We start from the raw sequence: 20,837 nt of genomic DNA on the forward strand, positions 1-20,837 counted from the left end.
TTCTTTCACCATTCAAAAGTAAAACCCTCCCGTCTCTTGGACAAATATTACTTGGGCTCGGGTCGGGTTGGAAACCCGTATAACATCCAGAACGAAAAGGTTGAAAAGTAGGAACACGAAATTAATCAATAACGTGCTATTACAAGTCATTGTCTTCCTTCTACGCTTTGATGTTTGATGTTTTGACATTTTCAACCAACAATTCCTACCTCTTAACCTTTTACTTTTTTATTGTTATTTATTTTAAAAAATACTACAACTTACTCTAATGTAATTTTGGTCAATAAAGTATGTCTGAATCCATTCCAATCCCCCAATGAATTTCCCCATTTCAGTGTTTCACCCCTAAGGTAGGCCCTCTTATTTCGTTTTATCTAATGAATTGAAGAATCGGAATTCGGAGTCGAAATATTTGAAATTGAATAATTACTTGTAATGCAAATCAGTCATCATTTTTTTAATTCATCAATTTTTTTCCGTGCTTGACTGCACCCTTCACATGTCACATGTTATGATTCCGCGCTACATTTTTTACATGTAAAATGAGATACATGTATGTGCTATTTTGTATCCTCGAAATTCTAGTCTAAGACAGTCATAGTAATTATTTCCATGAAGCCGAGAACATATTGTATACTATTGGAAGGAGTAGTTAAACAACATGCTAATATTAGTCCACATTATTTTCGAAGATGATACTATACAGCAGCCTAAAGCCAAATATATCAGACCTCAGCAGGACCCAAGGAAATGAACACTTCAAAAACATTGAATTTAAAAAAAAAAAAGGGGGTCCATCTTGATCCTTGAAGGGTTGGGTGAATTCGTCAACAAAGTGGCATAATAATGGCCAGAATTTTCCGATGTGAAGCGCGTACTCGGTGTCGTCGGCGTCACGCAATCATCCTATCCTATCCTCCCAAGTCCACATTTTCACACAAGGTAAACTTAATTTGCCTCCTTAATTTGTACGACTGTCTGACACAAAGAAAAGAAAGAAAAAGAGGCTTCTCCATGAAAGTTTCACACTACAAGCAACGCCAGCCTAATGATAATAAGCTATTCCTGTTAAAGGAATTGGGCAAGGGAAATGATCCGATGCATTTGAGTAGAGTTTAGTGGGGAGGAATGGCGCGTGTAGATGGTGGTGGTGGTGGTAGAGGTGGAGGTGGTGGTGTGGTGCTATCGTCCGGACACTGGAACGTGTGGGAACCAGCTGTTGTTTGTTTAATAAGTACGATGCATCTGGTCGCTCGCTGTGACTTTTGCCAAACCACTTCCTTTTCTTATAGTACCACCATGTCATTCACTCCATAGTATACCATACTAAAACCTATGGGATATGTCCACCCATTACGAAATCTAAACTATTATCACTCTATCATTTCTCTTCTATATTCTTCTATTACTATTATTATTATTATTATTAGTTAGATAAAAATGGAAAGGAACATGTGCTCACAATAAATAAATAGAAAGCTAATATCGAAAATAAAATCCAGTAATTTTTATTCTATCTATTATCATTGGAATTCCAGAACTCATAAATGACAACAAGTTTTTGATACATGTACAAACAAGTAAGGAGTCCATTTAAGTACAAATAAATGAATCACTAACTATATTTGATTATGGAGTTAATGTGTTTTAATAAATTAACACATGATAGAGTATTAACGGGTGAACAATATTCCAAGCCTTGATCAACTTATCTCTTCTTCAAACCAATTGGGTCTTGGGAATTGGACTACACACTTGGTGCTGCATAACACTTCATGTTTTACCCATTATGTAATACATAAATAGTTTGATGTTTTCTTCTTGAAGCAAATTTTATTATGAAATAAAATTTAATATTGTTTTTATATTTACGCACTGAAGCAAAGACATTAGTGGATAGAAATATCATATAAATTAATTAATTAATTCAATCGTTGACATATACTCTTATTTTCAAAGAATATGGTTCAAATTTTTTTCTCTCTCAAAATAATAATAATAAATAATCTGCTTTTTTCTTTTCTCGCATTTTAATCAAGGTTGTGGACATTATAATTTTATTTTATTTTAAGAGTATATACGTCCCGTTACCTCTTTGGAAGTGGTCCTGACTCCTGAGTGCTGAGTGGGAGACGCTTGACTTTTCTGTTTTCGGGCAAACGAGAGTGGTCCCAACTCGCAAATCCTAACTCCGCATGCAACAAGGCTAACGGTATTTGCTTCCAAGTTCCAGCTTGGGCTTACATTTTTTTTAACTAACATTTAATAATATATTTTAAATAAATAATAAATTGAAGAATAATCATATTTCCCTCTAAATATTTTGTATGTTAGGCAAACACAACGGAAATATACATTTCAAAACACTCTTACAGTCCTATCAAGGAATAAAACACATACAACTAAGCCACACAGTTAACATTTATTAACATTACTATGTGGTAAAAAATAAGTAAATTATATTTTCTCACTTAATTTTAAATTACTTTGATTATTTAATCTTAAAAATTGTAAAAGTAGGAGGGGGACATTAATTATAGTCACTCACAAAAAGTAATTAATAGTGTAATATAAAAATATATATATTAGTAAACTGTAGACATATCTAAAAAATAAAGAGTAGATGGAGGATATTGGATAGAAGTATACAACATATAAGTGAGGCAAAATCAGATCAAATTAATTACATATCCAAATTAAATGTGAATTAGGTAAAACGGTTTGATTTTATTCATTTATTAAATCAATTGATTTAAAATGTTGAGTCTAATTAGTTTTTATCGGTTTTTGATTTTTTAATTTTTAAATCAAATTGAGTAAAAAATAAATTTTAATTATATATATTAATATATAATATTTATATATATTTTTTTAATTTTATATAAAATATAATATACATTTAATATTTTCATTTCTTCATTTTTATATTTTCAATTCTTATTTTTTTATTTTTTTTGTTTATGCATTTTAGAGATGTCAAAGATTGGTATTATGAATTCCATTATCATCTTGACGATTGACGAGTGAAGAGATTATAAATGCATTATTCACACTTTAATCGAGGTAAATGTTAAATTTTATGACTTTTTTACATAATTTTTTTATTTTTAATATTTTTTTACTTTGTTACTAAAATAAATTTATACTAATTATATTTTTTTCTTTAAATTGTTAGATAGCTTATGTGAACAAATATGAAGAGTCAAGTCATGGAAGAAATTTAAGTTGATAATTTGCGATAATTAATGGTCTCGTGTTACATAATTTTATTTTGTGGATTTTAATTTTATTATCTTTAACTTTTTATTATATTGAATAGTGAATGTTAATTTAATGATTTATATAAAAAGATATAATTATATGAGTGAAAGAATAAATGTTATGGCACTCGAACATTTAGCTTATTGGTTGGTACATGATTTTTCTACTTAAAGAATAGGATTCAAATCCCCCTCCTCCAATTATAAAAAAAATGTTATGTATTTTTTATGTTTAAATTATTTATATATTTTATAATTATAAATAAAATTTATAAATTTTAATATTATAATTTGTGAAAATAAAAAAATTAATTAATTAATTAGTCTACAAAGGAACTATGAAATCAATATGATATTTTATTGATTTAATTTTTTTTATATTTAATTAATTTTAATCGATTGTTAGAAGATATTTTATCCATTATCTTAAGATATGACGGGCAAATCATTAAAACCATCCAAATGATCACTCCTAACACAGCATACGGCTTGTCCTAGCTATATCGTACTTTCCCTCCCCTACGCAATTGCTACGATAACTAATACTTTGTTGAACTTTTAATTTTACTTTACTATTAGTAGTAAGTCAAGTGATGGATATCTTTCTAGTAATAGTAATTTTGGCCAATTACCAGTCGATAGTGATGAAATGATGATTACTGAAGGGGAAAATAAATACGTAGTGATAACAAGTACCGGTAGTACGTGGCAGGTGCTGACATGCAACGCGTGCCGTCGGATTATGGCAGTAAAGGACAACGAGGAGCCAGCTGTGGCTGTACGAAAGAGGTTCAAATTCACTCAAAAAACGACCACCCCATCGCTCGTCATGTAACATGTCTGTCCACACCCTACGTACTCTCTTGACACAAAATCTTGTCACTTACTTATTACGAGTAGTATTATTCGTATTATTCGTGTAGTATAAATAAATCACTGATGAGGTAATTTAATGAAGGCAGAGAGAGCGTACCGAACAGATCAGAAGAGAGGCAACGTGATTGATAACTTTGCAACCTCCATCTAATTAAGCACCAATCCGTACGAAACTCCACGCATTCCTAAGGCATCACCAGTCCCATCACCTTTGTACTGTTTCTTTCCAGGATGATTAGTGATATTATTGGGTAGAGATTTGAAGTCAAGGAAGGAAAGGCCCAAAGGCCCAACCTATGATAATTTAAATGGAGAAATGAGTCCACATGGACTCATCCTCCACTGTCATTGGTGGGATGACGCGAACGCATGAAATTGATGCCTATGCAACAGGATTGGTCCACGTTCATCTTCTAAACTACAAATATTAATATTAAATATCAGAATATCTAATATATAAAAGAGGAGAGCACGACGTCGGGTAGCGAATGAGTCAAACCTAAGACATCCCTTCGTCTCCAAGGAAACAGAGTAGAAAAGGCGTTTGATTTCTTTTTTATTGAAGCTCGGCCGCTCCTCTCTCGTCCTTGTACATGATATTTCTCTTGTTTTTTTTTTTAATTTTTAATCCTCTTCCTCTGTAAATATTGCTTAACTTTCGACTTTCCCTTTCCTAATTTTTGGGTAGTTATGGAGGGGGATTTGGAGACGATCGGTGAAATCAATTGGGATACCTTGTTTCTTGAGCTTGACTCTTCCGATTTTGCAAATATCTTTGAGAATTCTAGCAATGAACCAGAGCCAGTAACACAACCTCTTCAGCCTTTGTCCACCCCATCTCCCGATGGAGATGCGGTGGTGTCTTCGTGTATCGGGGAGATCGAGAGGGTTTTGATGGAGGACGATGATTTTGATAAAGAGGTTCAGACTCAGTCTGTCTCTGATGATTTTTTGGCAGAAGTACTGGTTGATTCACCTCTCAGTGGCGGCGGTGAGGTCATCGATGCTGCTGCTGCTGATGTTCCTGATGCTGCTGATGTTGCTGATGTTGCTGATGCTTCTTTCTTCAAACAAAACGACTCCGACAACAACATCCATAGCGATGATCATATTGCTAAGAAACGGAGAAGGTATTAATGGACATTCGTTCTCCTTTCTTCCCCACATTTATTGCCCTATTATCAATTTATTATCTTCTACTATTGTGCATTTTCGAGGTTGATCAATGCTCCCCTTTTCTGTTTTTATTTTTTTTTTAATTTGAATTGGAAAAACTAAATTATATGTGTAAGTTCTATTTGAAATTTCTGCTGTATGTCTAATTGAAGACAATAAAAGGGTTGTAGTGTAATGATTGATCTTCGTTTTTTAGGCAGTTGAGAAATAGAGATGCAGCTGTGAGATCAAGGGAGAGGAAGAAGATGCATGTCAAGGATCTCGAGATGAAGAGTAGGTATTTAGAGGGGGAATGTAGGAGATTGAGCCGCATGCTTCAGTGCTTCATTGCAGAGAATCAAGCTCTTCGTCTTACTTTGCATAAGGGTTGTGCATTTGATGCATCCTCGGCCAAGCAGGAGTCTGCTGTGCTCTTGTTGGGTATGATTCACGAAACCATCTTTTCCCCTCACTTCCATTGTATTCTACTTGTATTACAATAGGAAGAAAGAAAGTAGCAGCATTCTTTTCTTGACAAATTGAAGGTGGTTGACTGCCTCTCCAAGTTTGTTTTCCAACCTATACTTCTTCTAGTTCGAACTTATAATAGGCTTGGGGAATGTTCGATATTGTTGAAGCTTGATTAACTTTTTGTTCTGCTATAGTGTTGTATGCCAATATTCTTAATGTCTGCATTATGAATCAACGAACCAAAACCAAATGAATAGGAGTGCTAGCATAGTCAATAAGAATTGTACACAATTGGATTTGTTTTTACCTTTGAAGTTCTTTTTCCTACTGGCATATTCCTATTAGTGGAGAAGTACACCGATTTAAAGAGGAGGGCTGTTTTGTGGCTAAGTGTGCTTCTTATCCAGTAAAGATTGAAGCCTTAAATGATCTTCTCTGGCCTTGGAGAAACTTGATGCTTTTTGTATTCGTGTTGCCTATTATGATAGTGTGGCTACATATGATGGTTTAATCTCTCAGGCCTGTTGAGTAGTTTGTATCTTTGTTGCTTTGCAGAATCCCTGCTGTTGGGTTCCCTGCTTTGGTTCCTGGGCATCATGTGCCTGTTCACCCTGCCAACACTGCCCAAGTCTCTTCCGGAGGCAGTTCCGCTGGAAAACGAGGAAAAGAGAGGTCCAGAAAGAGTGGCTCCAAGAGGGGCAGGGAGTAACCTGGTGGGACAATCTTTTGTGAAGAGTAGGCGATGCAAGGCTTCAAAGACGAGAATTAAAGAATTTCATGTTTCTGGAATTTTAGCAAGGGCTTGTGGTTCACATCTCTCCTTGGTTTTTCCATTTTAGGTTAAGGGGATGATGAACAGGTTTAACACAAATTTGCTGGTGGGATGGCCCATAAGCAGTCTTGGTCTTTGTTTTTGCCTTCAAAACTCTTCTATTGAGCGTTTAGTTTGTTTGTATAAATAAAACCTTAGAAATATTAACTTTATAGATTGTTGCAGTTTCTTACTTGTTGATTATAAAAGTCCAGTCCAGTGCATTTTGTTCCTAATCAATAACGGAGCTAGTTAATTTTTTTGAAGTCTAGAAACAGACGAATAAAGATTAAAATTTTTAAAAATTAATATATTGAATTAAATCAATAATAAAAAATTTATTAATAAAAAATAATGTTATATAACATATAAATCAAAAAAAGAAAAACTTATAATAGATTTTTAAGAAAGTTGTATTTAATTATATTTTCTTAATTAAAATTATGTATTGAAAATTTTTATTTTTTAAGAATTGAATATTAGATATTTTAATTCACATGAGTTTTGTTCATGAGTTGAGCATTGATGCTTGATGGCGTAAGTGTAGATGAATCATTTAGATGATTTTTGTATTTTTTTAAATAATTTGTTAATTATTTTCAACTTATTGTTATTTTAGTCAAACTTGAAAACAAAATTAATACATTTAACATTCAATATTCTTATTTTTTTTTAAATTAAATTTATAATACTAAATATAAAACTACAATGTATAAAATATAAATAGTTAAATACAATATACAAGATTAATAATTTCTTATTATATAATTAAGATTGTTTAAAGACTACACATTTAAGATAATTTCTTTTAAATTAAATATAAAATGTAAAAAATATAAAAAAGATATACTCAATATAATTTATTTTTACATAATTACGATTAATTAAAAAATAATATATTGATAAAATTTTAAATAACAGTGTAATATAACTTATATTTAAAAATTATATAATAACTTATTAATTTTTAAATATTAAAATTATGAAAAATAAAATTCACAGAGCAAAAAAAAGGATGAATATAACAAGTAAAAAATGAAACTCATATATGACATAATAAAAAAAATATATAATTGATGGTTCGTATTTTTTTGGAAAAACAAATCTATAGAAACTTAGTTAATATGAGTAAAGAGTATAAAATAATAATAATAATATAATTTAAAAAACTTTTTAAAATTGAATGAGGCATGTGAAATATTTTTTGTTATTTTTTATTTGTATTAATTATTAAATAAAAAATTATTGAAAAGACTATTAACAAAATATATTAAAAATTTTAAAAATTTTATATAATATAAAAATTTATTTTAAAATTTGACCCCAAAACTCTATGAGGCTCCGCCCTGTCTCTAATAGAATGTTAAGGTTGAATTTGAACCGCACTTGTTTATGATTAAAATTTTCCATTTATATATTTATCGACTTGGAACAAGGTTCATTTAAGAGCGGCAGTATATTGGAGGTTGAGGATTATGCTGCACAGGGAAGAAAGTGTCGTTGAGGAGAATGGCGCACTGATCAAGAAGCTAGAACTGAGAAATCACAGGATTTCTGTAAACAAGCAAGAGTGGCAGGAAAGGATAAATGGCAATGGCGAATGGGACCGAATGGTGTTGGTGTATGTCGTTCGGGGCCGTGACTAGATTAAAAATGACCTAAAGATCATTATCACGATTATGAAGGATCGATATGTGTTTTTCTTGGTTTGGGTTTGATATAGACACAAGTGTTGGAATTATTTGAAACAGCTGTTGGGTTTTGCTGTAGAGACATTGGAATTTCTAAAAACCATTTGCCTCGGCCCTCGGCATGGCATAAGGCCGCTTGTTTGGATATTCATGTCCATATTCATGCCATAAGAGAAAAATTACTAGAAGGAAATCGGGATTGATGGGAGCGTTAGGTGGGGGTGTACAACTGGTACGTCCTTGGGCGTGTCCCGTGGTTGCTGACTGAGCCAGTGGGCTCCTGCGAATTTACAAAGATATCCTTTGTTACTTGGTTTCTCTTTAAGGTTTTTGGGTAAAGAATATCCTTTGTTACTTGTTTAGCATATTCCAAGCGAATTAACTAAATCTTATCCTGCGGTCTGCCTTTGGCCTTCCACTGTTATCATTGACTTTTTGGTCACTCAATGGCTATGCAGTGGGTCTATCTCTATACCACCCCTTACTTACCGATGTCGAATTAATTAAATTTCAAATATATGATGATCACGAAATGATAAAATGATTTTTATTAGTAATTTCAATCCTATATTATCTGATAAGTGAAGAGAAAAGAAAACTTGGGTAGTTGTAAGTAAAATTCCATTTTAGAAAGCTTAGGAGCACTGGATTGAAGCAAATCAAGCTGCGCCCGCTCGTGGTACTGGTGAATTTGAAATGAAAAATTAGGAGTAAAAAGTTATCCGCAGAGACAAATGGCAGACAAACATTGGTTTAGGAAGTGGAAAGTGATGGCAGGTGGTGTAATAATGAGGAGAAATGGGGTGATTAAGGGCAAAGGGTGAGGGAAGTTGGTTTGGTTGTATCGCCCAATCGCAAGTAACCGCATCATCGCCCAGTCCGAAATCTGCACTTGCACTGGTCTCTGATATAAAAGCAGAGTTTTGAAGCAAAAAGACCCCCCCAACCAAATCAAACACTACTAACCTACCTACCATTTCCAACCAAGAGAAGCCAACTACTGCCAACAACTGCTCTATTGCTATTTGCTTAAGCCTTGTTCCTTACTTGCACTACCAAACCGATCACCACTCTCCCAATACCCAAAAATGGACTCTGATTTCGGCATTCCCAGAGAACTTTCCGATCTTCAGAAACTCCGATCTCAATACCAACCAGGACTCCCTCCTTGCCTCGAGGTTCATTTTTCTTTTCCTCTTCTAGATTTCCTCTCTCAGCTCTGTTGCTTTGCTGCTTTGCAGTTAGATCTTTCCATGTTTATCATTCAATACTTTGTATATGTTAACAGATCTCAAATTTCTCTCCTGCTAATCACGCATCGCATCGTTCTAATCTTAGATTTTTTCTTTACTTATCAGTGTTCCTGCACTTGTAATTTCTGTTTGTTTTGTCCCTATGTTCATACCATAGTATTTCATTTCATATACAGGATCTTTTAGTAAGTAATGTCAGTACCCATGAGTCATGTGCATGCATTTCTTTTGGGGGCCAAATACCGCGTACTACCAATCCATGCTTTTGCTTGCGACAAACAATTTTGTGGGTTCTTTTTCGTTTGGATTTTGGATTAATTACAGTGCATGTGCGGTTGAATTGATTAGATTTACTCATATCATATCGTATGCTGGCTTCTCTTTTTCCTAGCGGAGATCATCCATCTGCCTTTAGCATTGTACTACTATATTGCAATAGCTGTTGACTGTTGAGCTGTATCCTTTACTGTTATAACGGCATCTCTTTCGTTCAAGCAGAGAGGCACTTGCTTTCATTTTCTTCTTTGCTCTGTTTATTTAATTTCAATGTCATAGATTGGATGACTCACAATTCAGTTGATGCTCTGCTATTGTTCAGGGAACTACTGTCAGGGTTGAGTTTGGTGATGCCACCACAGCTTTAGACCCAGCTGATGCCCATACCATTACTCGTGCTTTTCCACACACTTATGGTCAGCCCTTGGCTCACTTTCTCAGGGCAACTGCAAAAGTACCTGATGCTCAGATTATAACGGAGCATCCAGCTATGAGGTGCTCATCGTATCATACTTCATGATTTTTGCCCTTCTACTTTTTAAGGACATTTTTAAAAGCAATTGGCTCTGCTTGTTGTACCATTTTCTTCATCCTTTCATCTTTCTGTGGAATTACCATGCATTAATGCATGGTGGCATGCTGTATATATGAAAATAAATCCTTATTTGTCTAATTCCCAAACCTTCTCACATTACAGGGTCGGTCTTGTCTTTTGTGGGAGACAATCCCCTGGTGGGCATAATGTCATATGGGGCCTTCACAAAGCTCTCAAAATCCACAACCCCAACAGCACTTTGCTCGGCTTTTTGGGTGAGCTTCATTCTTTGTTTAAAGATGTCACATATAGATTCATGTACACACCTACATATGCAGTAGGCACACTTGCATGAACGGGTATATGTCTGTTCAAATAATACTCTTTATTGATACTATGTTGTAATTACTTTCCTTATGTATTTTACATGTTGTAGTGTGCTTAGTTTATTTTTATTTTTATTTTTCTTTCGTTATGTGACAAGTATTTCTTTCTCTGCTTCTGCTAACAGGTGGTACTCAAGGTTTATTTGCACAGAAAACTTTAGAGATCACAGATGACATTCTTTCAACCTACAAAAATCAAGGTAGGTTCTCTCATGAGGCAATATTATGTCCAAGTGCTCGGATTTCATACAGTTCTGTAATTTAACAGGCTTTAAAATGTGTTGGCTTGACAAGGTGGTTATGATTTGCTGGGACGAACACAAGATCAAATTAGAACGACTGAACAAGTTAATGCTGCATTAACTGCATGCAATGATTTGAAGTTGGATGGCCTTGTCATTATTGGAGGTGAATTTAATTATCATTGTTTGCAAACATGGTATTATAAGTAATTAGAAGTTACTAAGTAATAGTTCTGTTTGGCTTGTAGGTGTAACATCAAACACGGATGCTGCTCAACTTGCTGAAACATTTGCTGAAGCTAAATGTCAAACAAAGGTAACTTGCATGACAAGATTTTCTTTACCATAAGAGTCAGTTAGGTGCTTCTGTCACTGTTATATGTGTGAGTTTGCCACAGCACTCTGAATTTTGTCTAATGTTTGCAGGTGGTTGGTGTTCCTGTTACACTGAATGGAGACCTCAAGAATCAATTTGTGGAAGCTAATGTTGGTTTTGATACAATATGCAAGGTATAATTATTTTAAACGTTTAGGAGTTTAACATTGGGAATTTGAAATGGTAGTTAAAGCAAATTTAAGGAGAAAACATCACCTTTACTAAAAGTGTTCACATTACATACAGGTCAATTCCCAGCTCATCAGCAATGTCTGCACTGATGCTCTCTCTGCGGAAAAGGTATGTGGTTTACATCCTAAAATGGTATCTCCTGTATGAGTGGTTACGTCAATCCTGTTGGCATGAGGTTATTGAAAGTTGTGTAAGAAGCCAGTCAGAGCAGTAGACTAGTATGGTCATACCTTTCTGTTGCCTTACCCCTGCTTTTCTTTTCAGTATTATTACTTTATCCGTCTTATGGGAAGGAAGGCCTCGCATGTTGCACTGGAATGCACCCTCCAATCTCATCCAAATATGGTCAGTGTTTGCTTTCTAATTCTAATTTTAGTTACATATACTTTCTTGAGTTTTCACTTATTAACATTTGATATATGTTTAACAGGTAATTCTTGGTGAGGAGGTGGCTGCGTCAAAGCTTACTCTTTTTGACATAACAAAGCAAATATGTGATGCGGTTCAAGCCAGGGCAGAGCAAGGTCAAATATTTCAAGTTGCTTTTATTTCGTGTTGGCCAGTGCTTAGTTGTCATTGTTGTTTCCTGACCTTGTGTGTTTGGACCAGACAAGAACCACGGGGTCATCCTTCTGCCTGAAGGGCTTATAGAAAGTATTCCTGAAGTGTATGCTCTGTTGAAGGTAACTAATTTTAAACAATGACTCCTCTAATTTTCTTCACATCCCTCTCGCTCCCAAAGAGAGATGTTTCTTTACATTTGAAGCTTCAATGTGACATTAATCTGTGCTTATATTGATGATTTTTACTTCAGGAAATTCACAGTTTGCTCAGGCAAGGTGTTTCTGCTGAAAAAATTTCTTCTCAACTTTCACCTTGGGCATCAGCTTTGTTTGAATTTTTGCCACCTTTTATAAGGAGACAGGTTCTGGTTCAGATTTCCTTTAATTCATCATGTTTAAAGGTATATGTATACCGATTAATCAGCTTAATGAGTGACGATGTGATGTTCAATGTCACAGCTTCTCCTCCATCCTGAATCAGATGATTCTGCACAGTTGTCACAGGTCAGTAGGATGAGATATGCTTTCTTATTACAAGAAGAAGTTATCAGATTTTTCCAAAACTAATATCTGTTCTGCCTTCTTTCCAGATTGAGACAGAGAAACTTCTGGCGCACCTTGTAGAGACTGAAATTAATAAGCGCCTGGTAGGCAATAGTTTTCTCCTTTTGTTTTGTACACTCTTATTGTTTCTTTCTTGTTGACATTGAACTAAACTTTTCAAAACATTTAGTGGTTGGTACAAAAAAGAAAATCCATAACTTTTCCCCAGGAGTGCACTTTTCGGATAACAAGTTCTTCTGCCTCTCTCCCAGCATCCACCAGAATGTTTTAGTAGTATTTTATTTTGAATCATTTTTAGTTAACCATATATCCTTAGTAGGTTCCAAGTTAAGATTCTTTACTCACTGATGTCTCATGTTGTTTTGAGCAGAAAGCAGGTACTTACAAGGGGAAAAAATTTAATGCTATCTGCCACTTCTTCGGGTATCAGGCTCGTGGATCCTTACCATCAAAATTCGACTGTGACTATGCCTATGTATGCTATCATTAAAACGTTATTATGTCTCCTTTGCCTTTGTTAATATGCTCCCTTTATAATAATGATACATTTTCACAGGTTCTTGGGCATATCTGCTATCATATTCTTGCAGCTGGTTTAAATGGTTACATGGCAACTATTACTAACCTAAAAAATCCAGTGAACAAGTGGCGCTGTGGTGCTGCACCTATTACAGTTGAGTTTTCATTTTCTTTACCATAATCCATGATATGGACATCAAAATTTGACAACTTTTAATCATCATTTCCTTTCCCTCGCTGGGAACACCCTGCCCTCTCATCTACTTTTTGATTTTTCATGCTTTTCTTTTGTGCTTTCTTAAAGGCTCCTTGCCATTTGGTTCCTTATGTATGCTCTCTCTATAAGGCTCGACTTTAATTGCCTTTTTGTTTAACCTCAGGCAATGATGAGTGTGAAGCGCTGGTCTCAGAATCCCAATGCCTTGTCAATTGGAAAACCTGCTATTCATCCAGCTACTGTGGATTTGAAAGGCAAAGCATACGAGTAAGTGTCATTGTTAAAAGATGTTGTAAGTGAAGCAGTGTCGATTCTAGTTTTATAGGCACTCATTCTAATTTCTGTATGTCTGATTGCAGGCTGCTGAGACAAAACGCAGCAAGGTTTTTGCTGGATGATATCTACAGAAATCCAGGACCCCTTCAGTTTGATGGTCCTGGTGCTGATGCTAAGGCTGTGACCTTGTGCGTTGAAGACCAGGATTACATGGGCCGCATCAAGAAACTCCAGGAATATCTTGAAAAGGTGCCTAATTTTCTGTTGCCTTTCAGTTGTGTATAATTGTTTTTTTCTTGTATTTCACATGTTTCGTTCGACAGGTATTTTATCTTTATTTGTGCATGAAATATATCTTTTTGGCTTTGGATATTGGTTTCTGTTCAATTGCAACTGCTATGGCTGTATTTTTCTCATACGGCACCACCTTATGTGCACGTTTTTCAGGTCCGTACCATTGTGAAGCCAGGGTGTTCTCAAGAAGTTCTGAAAGCGGCTTTAAGCGTAATGGCATCTGTGACAGAGGTTCTCTCTGTGATGTCTTCGTCGTCATCAGGCGGACAGACAACCCTTTGATACAATAACTTAGGAACATGCCAGTTATTGTACTCATGATATCAATTTTCTTAATTATCCTGAACTTATAGGCCTGGGCATGTGTGATAAACTGAGTTTCCCCCTGTTTTCTTGTTTTGGGCGAGATGATAATAGCATGTACTCTTTAACAGTTTTGGAAGATTAAAAGTTTTATGGAAGGAATGATGGCATGGTAACCATGGTTTACTGTGGCAGATTTTTACGTTAAAAGTAGCATCACCGCGTTCTGTCATCGTGTTTGATTAGTATTTGTGCAGAGTGTGAGTGCAGACAGCAACTACATTAAATTAATTGAGGTTGGATGAGGATTGACCAAATAAATGGAATAAATAAAGGCAGAAAGACCAACTCACCAGTAAAGGGGCTCAGGTTAGTGGGGAATTTCGGGTTTAGAGGATATTCGAAATCATTAATTCTAGCCGTAAACTTGGATCTTGTTTATTTGAAGGAGCTAATATTACGTGCTTACTAAATGAATGAGTAAGAACGCACATAATTGCATTATTGAAACCCAGTGTTCTGTTTCGATTAAGACATCCGGATACTTAAAACTTCAAGCATTTCAATTCGAATATTTATCTATTTAAATATTGGGAAAAAAACCAAAGAATAAAAGTTTATGATTTAGGAGGGAATTGCGTGCTTTGGATAACTGTAAAAAATTCAGCAAATGAAACAGCATCCCTTAAATTTTCATTTGAGATTAATGGGCATTGATGAAATAAATTTTCATTCTTAAATTGTAACCTAAAGATAAATTCCAATAAACTTTTAACAAATGTCTGTAATTGTAATTGAAATCACCAGGGGCTGCGTACAGAGTAATAGCACCCTTTTTTACGGGGCAAATAGTGAAGTGGAAAGATATCCCGTCCGTGTACTGTGTAGCTTGTAATGGTAACTACAAGATGAAGCCAAGCTAAGCTCTCATCCCTCTTGCACTTGCACATGACACCCAAAAGCTTTCCCAGACTGAAATGTGAAAACCCTCAAAGCCCCCCCACGAAAATACTTCCCTATCTTCCTCTGCTCCAACAGAAACTACTCTGCGCGCTCCCGATTCTGTGCAGCAGCAGCAGCACCCGCCCTCTATACCATCATCATCTCTGGTCAGTTAATCCTTTCCCACTAATCCTTCAGCTTTCGACTTTCGAATGCTATGTATGAATATTGAACATTGACACCAAACCCAATGGCCACAACTCAATTTGCAAACTTATGGTTTTTAATATGATTGTCACTTCCAAGTTCCAAAACCCTCAAAGAGAAAAAAGAATATATACATGATTATCGTACAGCGGTGACCAGAGTCCCAGACCAATAGTCAGATAATACATTAGTTCAATGGATATTCATCCTCCAAATCTTGCAATTGAGTTTGATGACGACACTACTGCCCTTGACTTGGAACACCCACTACCTTTTGATCATTACGATCCCGCCTTGGCCCAACCTCTTTCCACCCTGGGGGATCCCAATCTCGAGCCATATGAGGGTATGGAATTTGATTCTGAACAGGCAGCTCGCATTTTCTACAATTCGTATGCCCGCCGCATTGGTTTTAGCACTCGGGTTAGTGTTTACCAGCGCTCACGTCGTGATGGCTCCATCATATGCCGCCAAATTGTCTGCTCCCGGGAGGGCTTTCGTAGAGATGCCGGTCAGAATAGCTCCAAGCGCCAGCGTACCATCACTAGAGTTGGTTGTAAGGCACAAATCACTGTCAAGAAGCAGACTTCTGGAAAGTGGGCTGTCTCTAAACTTGTTAAAGACCATAACCATGAGCTTGTGCCACCAGATAAGGTGCATTGCCTTCGTTCTCACAGGCATGTCTCTGGTCCTGCTCGCAGCCTCATTGATACACTTCAAGCCGCTGGGATGGGCCCAAGTGGAGTGATGTCTGTGTTGATTAAGGAATCAGGTGGAGTTAATAACGTTGGTTTTACTAAAGTTGATTGCCAGAATTATATGAGTAGTAGTCGACAGAGAACACTTGGGAGTGGGGGTCAGGTTGTTTTCGACTACTTGAAGCAAATGCAAACTGAGGATCCTGCTTTCTTTTATGCTGTCCAAGGTGATTTTGGTAACTCCACAGGAAACATCTTCTGGGCTGATGCTCATTCTAGAATGAATTATAATCACTTTGGGGACACTGTTGCATTTGATACAACTTATAGAACAAACCGATATCGTGTTCCTTTTGCCCCATTTACTGGGTGGAATCATCATGGACAACCTGTGTTGTTTGGATGTGCTTTGCTTCTCAATGAGTCAGAGTCCTCTTTTGTTTGGTTATTCCAGACTTGGCTAGCTGCAATGTCAGGCCGCCATCCTATTTCAATCACGACAGACCAGGATAGGATAATACGAGCAGCTGTTGCACAAGTTTTCCAGGGGACCCGCCACCGATTTTGTAAATGGAATGTGTTTAGGGAAGCTCAGGAGAAGCTTTCTGATGTATATCACTCACACCCGACTTTTGAAGCAGAGATTCAAAGATGCATCAATGTAACAGAGACAGTTGATGAGTTTGAGTCATGTTGGGAGTCCCTTCTTCTAAGGTACAGTCTTGGAGATAATGAATGGCTTCAGTCAATGTACAACACTCGACAGCATTGGGTACCAGTTTATCTTCGGGACACATTCTTTGGGGAGATGTCCATAAATCAAGGAAGTGATAGTATAAACTCTTATTTTGATGGTTATATAAATGCGTCAACTAATGCCCAGGTTCTGATTAAGCAATATGAAAAAGCAGTTGCAAATCGATATGAAAAGGAAGTAAAGGCAGATTATGATACATTAAATATAGCACCAGCTTTAAAAACTCCGTCTCCTATGGAAAAACAAGCAGCCAACCTTTACACAAGGAAGATCTTTATGAAATTCCAGGAGGAATTAGTTGAGACTCTTGCTTACCCTGCAACTGCAATTGATGACTCAGGATTAGAAGTAACGTATCGGGTGGCGAAATTTGGAGAAGACCATCAAGCACATTTTGTGAAGTTCAATGTTTTCGGAAAGAAAGCTAGTTGTAGCTGCCAAATGTTTGAATTTTCAGGCATTATTTGCAAGCATGTATTAGCAGTTTTCAGGGTAACAAATGTTCTGACATTGCCATCTCATTATATCTTAAAACGGTGGACAAGAAATGCAAAAAGTGGGGCTGCAGTGGATGGTTGCACTGTGGAATTGCCAAGTAATATTCAGGAGTCCTATGCTGCTCGTTATGACAATCTATGCCATGAAGCTATTAAATTTGTGAGAGAAGGGACAGGATCAATACATACTTTTAATGTCGCAATGGATGCACTTCATGAGGCTGCAAAGAAGGTTGTTGCTGCAAAGAAGAATGATTCTGCAGTCATAAAAAATTCTCCTTTTAATTCTGGCCAGCAGCTTCAGTCTGGCTCTGAGGTAAAGTTCCTTTATTCATGATATATTCTCTTTAATTGACTTCCGTATTGTATCATTGATCTTCACTTTTTGCTCTTCATACTTTAGGTCATATCTGCAATATCTGTCTAAACATTGAATCAGGGCATTGTAGACCGGTTTAAGATTTGCTGAATTGCTTTTAAATAACCATCAGTAATAGCTCTAGTTTTTTTAGGAAACTATATACCAATCAATCCCCATAATGAAAACCCTTTACATCTCGAAGGAGTCATAATCTTATTCCTCTGCCTTGCTGCAGAACCAGGAGAAGAAAATCCAGGAACTAAGTGTGGAGTTGGAAGACGCAAGTCGACGGTGTGAAGGCTATCGAGCAAAACTGGCAGCTGTTTTGAAAGATATGGAAGAACAGAAGCTAAAGATGTCAGTGAAGGTTCAGAATGTGAGGCTTATTCTAAAAGACTGAACAAATAAAACATGAGGGTTGATGGTGGAGGTCTTGCCCGGGGTTCATGTAAATTACCTAACTAACTAACTAGTGAAAACTAAGAAGGTGGGGTTAGATTGGGAGAGGTCACTCAATTGGCGAATGCATTCCTTTATCAACCTTTGCTGACTCCACAACCACAACACGGTTGCTTGCAATGTACAGAAAATGCAGACTTTCTTCTCCTTTGGATTTTTAGCTGTGGAAAGGTTGATTAGTTCCAGTTTAGTACAGATAGAGCCTTGTATTTCTTCTTTCTTGCTTTCTTTTTTAATATAGGAAATCATGATTATGGCAGCCCCCAGATTCAAGTTGAAGCCAAGCAGCCGATGACTTCTATGAGATTTGATAGAAAATGTACTACCAAAACAAATTGGAAAAGGGCCTAGGCCTGCTAAGAGAATTGGGCTGGGCTAGTGAACAGAAAAGATCAGACCGTTGGGTCTCTGAAAAAGGAAAAAGCCCGTTGGGGTTATTTATTTATTTCTACGCAAAAGGGAAGGAAGGGGGCAAATATGGAAATGGGGGGTGGGGGCGCTGGATCGGGGAATTTGAAATTCAAAAAGAAAAGTTTCCGTTGGACAACGACTGTTTTTGGGTTTCTAAAGGCAAAAGAAACGGTTATATATGAATATAGCGATTGGGTTTAGACATGTAATAGAAGAAAGAGGGTTTGGGATTGCGATTGTGACTTGTGAGAGAAAAAGCAGGAAATGGAGAGGCAAAGCCAAACGGCGGCGGTATCATCGTCAGCAATGGAGGCATTCGAGAAGTTGGAGAAGGTCGGGGAGGGAACGTACGGAAAGGTGTACAGAGCAAGAGAGAGAGCGACTGGGAAGATTGTTGCCCTCAAGAAGACTCGTCTTCACGAGGACGACGAAGGCGTTCCTCCCACCACTCTCCGCGAGGTCTCCATCTTGCGCATGCTCTCCAGAGATCCCCATGTTGTCAGGTCTTTCATTCTTTGGATTTCTTTGCTTTGCTTCCTACGCATCTTTTTTTTTTTTTTCTCCTGATAAGCAGCTTTCTGGTTTCTTCCAACTCTAACAACATGATAATCATATAATTGTATGTGTTCAGGTTGATGGATGTGAAACAAGGGCAGAACAAAGAGGGAAAGACGGTTCTTTACTTGGTCTTTGAGTACATGGACACTGATCTCAAGAAATACATCCGCTCCTTTCGCCAATCTGGAGACCAGATTCCTGTTAACACTGTCAAGGTCTCCCCTATTTCTGTCTCTCTCTTCATTCTTTTCTTTCTTTCTTTCTTTGTTCTTGATTGGGTTGAGGATGCATCTATGTTAACAGAGCTTGATGTACCAACTTTGCAAAGGTGTTGCCTTCTGCCACGGCCATGGCGTTTTACACAGGTTAACCCTCCCTTCCCTTCTTCTCTCTTTACTTTTCTTTTAGATCAATTACTGAAGCCCATTTCATTTTGATGTTAAATACGCTTATTTCTTTCCTGTATTTTAACTGTTCCCTTCCATTAACTCAGGGACCTTAAGCCTCACAATCTCCTCATGGATAGAAAGACCATGACGCTTAAAATAGCTGATCTTGGCCTTGCCCGGGCTTTTACTCTTCCCATCAAGAAGTACACTCACGAGGTTACTCACACACCCTTATTTTACTTACCTTCACTCCTTTTCTGCATCACCTCTTCACTCCTGCCTCTTTCCCTAATTGAACTAAATGTAAATTTTCAGATATTGACCCTATGGTACAGAGCACCTGAAGTCCTTTTGGGGGCTACTCATTACTCAACTGCTGTGGATATGTGGTCTGTCGCCTGTATATTTGGTACTTGCTTACTCCTTTTTCCATATTCATACTTGCTATCTTCTTGATCTTGTTCTGCTAAATAACCTCTTTATTCTTTTCTCCGTTTTCTATTTTCTCTTCTAGCCGAGCTGGTCACCAAACAAGCCCTGTTCCCTGGAGATTCTGAACTGCAGCAGCTCCTTCATATTTTCAGGTCCATTATGCCTCTACATCCCCTGTCTTGGTGTCCCGTTCAAACCTTTTCTATCTTCTGATATCTTCTTCATGGATGCAGGTTGTTGGGTACTCCAAATGAACAAGTGTGGCCAGGAGTCAGCTTGCTGCCAAACTGGCATGATTACCCCCAGTGGAGCCCTCAGGGGCTGTCATCAGCTGTTCCTAATTTGGATGATGATGGGCTTCATCTCTTATCGGTAACCCTTGACTTTTTACAGCCTTATTTTCATAACAACTATCAAAAACCATCCTCTTCACAACATCTGATAGCTGATAGTTGAAATGTTTTGTTGGTGCTTGCAGCAAATGTTGCAATATGATCCCTCAAAGCGCATTTCTGCCAAGAAAGCCATGGAACACCCTTACTTTGCCGATCTCGACAAAGCCCATCTTTGAACAGCACAGAGGTGGTCGTTGCCCAATTAGATCAGCAAGAAGGAGTTCATTGGTAGAAACAATCCCATCTGCTTCTCTCAAGCATACTAGTTCCATCTTTACTGAATATTTGTGACTTGTTGCTTTCTGAAATGACTTTATCGCTCAAATTCTCCATTTGCTGAAATTTACTTTTTGTTAATGTCTAATGAAGAATTGACGTGTTGAATATATCACATATGAATCTTGGTCAATGAACAATTTTACTGTGGAATTTGTTTACATTGTTGCAACCATGGTGTTGACATGAAACTAG

The 20,837-nt window shown here is 36.7% G+C and overlaps 4 protein-coding genes across 5 annotated transcripts; all 4 read left to right on the forward strand.

Annotated features, from left to right (window-relative positions):
• Positions 4,589-6,797, forward strand: LOC18592070 (bZIP transcription factor 60). 2 transcript variants are annotated; one of them, XM_018126335.1, is made up of 4 exons: positions 4,589-4,725; positions 4,825-5,266; positions 5,509-5,732; positions 6,318-6,768. In XM_018126335.1, exons 2-4 carry the CDS (start codon positions 4,827-4,829, stop codon positions 6,599-6,601), a joined length of 948 nt encoding a protein of 315 aa, XP_017981824.1. In that variant the 5' UTR covers positions 4,589-4,725; positions 4,825-4,826; the 3' UTR covers positions 6,602-6,768. The 2 variants fall into 2 exon arrangements, with proteins under 2 accessions (XP_017981824.1, XP_017981823.1); XM_018126334.1 differs by having other exon boundaries at positions 4,608-5,266; positions 6,318-6,797.
• On the forward strand, positions 9,129-14,454 carry LOC18592071 (pyrophosphate--fructose 6-phosphate 1-phosphotransferase subunit alpha). The gene is made up of 19 exons (XM_007018578.2): positions 9,129-9,442; positions 10,116-10,288; positions 10,491-10,603; positions 10,840-10,914; positions 11,009-11,122; positions 11,205-11,272; positions 11,383-11,466; positions 11,579-11,632; positions 11,789-11,869; positions 11,955-12,048; positions 12,134-12,207; positions 12,339-12,449; positions 12,547-12,591; positions 12,678-12,734; positions 13,022-13,126; positions 13,208-13,324; positions 13,551-13,654; positions 13,747-13,912; positions 14,111-14,454. The coding sequence occupies exons 1-19, from the start codon at positions 9,353-9,355 to the stop codon at positions 14,237-14,239; spliced, it is 1,854 nt and encodes a 617-aa protein (XP_007018640.2). The 5' UTR covers positions 9,129-9,352; the 3' UTR covers positions 14,240-14,454.
• LOC18592072 (protein FAR1-RELATED SEQUENCE 5) lies at positions 15,088-18,376 on the forward strand. Its single transcript, XM_007018579.2, has 2 exons — positions 15,088-17,677; positions 17,958-18,376. The coding sequence occupies exons 1-2, from the start codon at positions 15,605-15,607 to the stop codon at positions 18,120-18,122; spliced, it is 2,238 nt and encodes a 745-aa protein (XP_007018641.2). The 5' UTR covers positions 15,088-15,604; the 3' UTR covers positions 18,123-18,376.
• LOC18592073 (cell division control protein 2 homolog D) lies at positions 18,666-20,779 on the forward strand. Its single transcript, XM_018125995.1, has 8 exons — positions 18,666-19,095; positions 19,224-19,365; positions 19,454-19,515; positions 19,644-19,755; positions 19,855-19,948; positions 20,054-20,123; positions 20,205-20,343; positions 20,450-20,779. Exons 1-8 carry the CDS (start codon positions 18,857-18,859, stop codon positions 20,540-20,542), a joined length of 951 nt encoding a protein of 316 aa, XP_017981484.1. The 5' UTR covers positions 18,666-18,856; the 3' UTR covers positions 20,543-20,779.

The sequence above is a fragment of the Theobroma cacao genome, chromosome 8, assembly GCF_000208745.1.
Source record: "Theobroma cacao cultivar B97-61/B2 chromosome 8, Criollo_cocoa_genome_V2, whole genome shotgun sequence".
NCBI classification, from domain to species: Eukaryota; Viridiplantae; Streptophyta; class Magnoliopsida; order Malvales; family Malvaceae; genus Theobroma; species Theobroma cacao.

Coding starts and splice junctions, on each gene's coding strand:
- LOC18592070 (XM_018126335.1), top strand. CDS start 4,827: ATGGAGGGGGATTTGGAGACGATCGGTGAAATCAATTGGGATACCTTG. Junction 5,267..5,508: donor ATTGCTAAGAAACGGAGAAG/GTATTAATGGAC, acceptor TTCGTTTTTTAG/GCAGTTGAGAAATAGAGATG. Junction 5,733..6,317: donor GTCTGCTGTGCTCTTGTTGG/GTATGATTCACG, acceptor GTTGCTTTGCAG/AATCCCTGCTGTTGGGTTCC.
- LOC18592071 (XM_007018578.2), top strand. CDS start 9,353: ATGGACTCTGATTTCGGCATTCCCAGAGAACTTTCCGATCTTCAGAAA. Junction 12,049..12,133: donor TCAAGCCAGGGCAGAGCAAG/GTCAAATATTTC, acceptor TGTTTGGACCAG/ACAAGAACCACGGGGTCATC. Junction 13,913..14,110: donor TCCAGGAATATCTTGAAAAG/GTGCCTAATTTT, acceptor CACGTTTTTCAG/GTCCGTACCATTGTGAAGCC.
- LOC18592072 (XM_007018579.2), top strand. CDS start 15,605: ATGGATATTCATCCTCCAAATCTTGCAATTGAGTTTGATGACGACACT. Junction 17,678..17,957: donor AGCTTCAGTCTGGCTCTGAG/GTAAAGTTCCTT, acceptor GCCTTGCTGCAG/AACCAGGAGAAGAAAATCCA.
- LOC18592073 (XM_018125995.1), top strand. CDS start 18,857: ATGGAGAGGCAAAGCCAAACGGCGGCGGTATCATCGTCAGCAATGGAG. Junction 19,366..19,453: donor TTCCTGTTAACACTGTCAAG/GTCTCCCCTATT, acceptor CTATGTTAACAG/AGCTTGATGTACCAACTTTG. Junction 19,516..19,643: donor GGCCATGGCGTTTTACACAG/GTTAACCCTCCC, acceptor CCATTAACTCAG/GGACCTTAAGCCTCACAATC.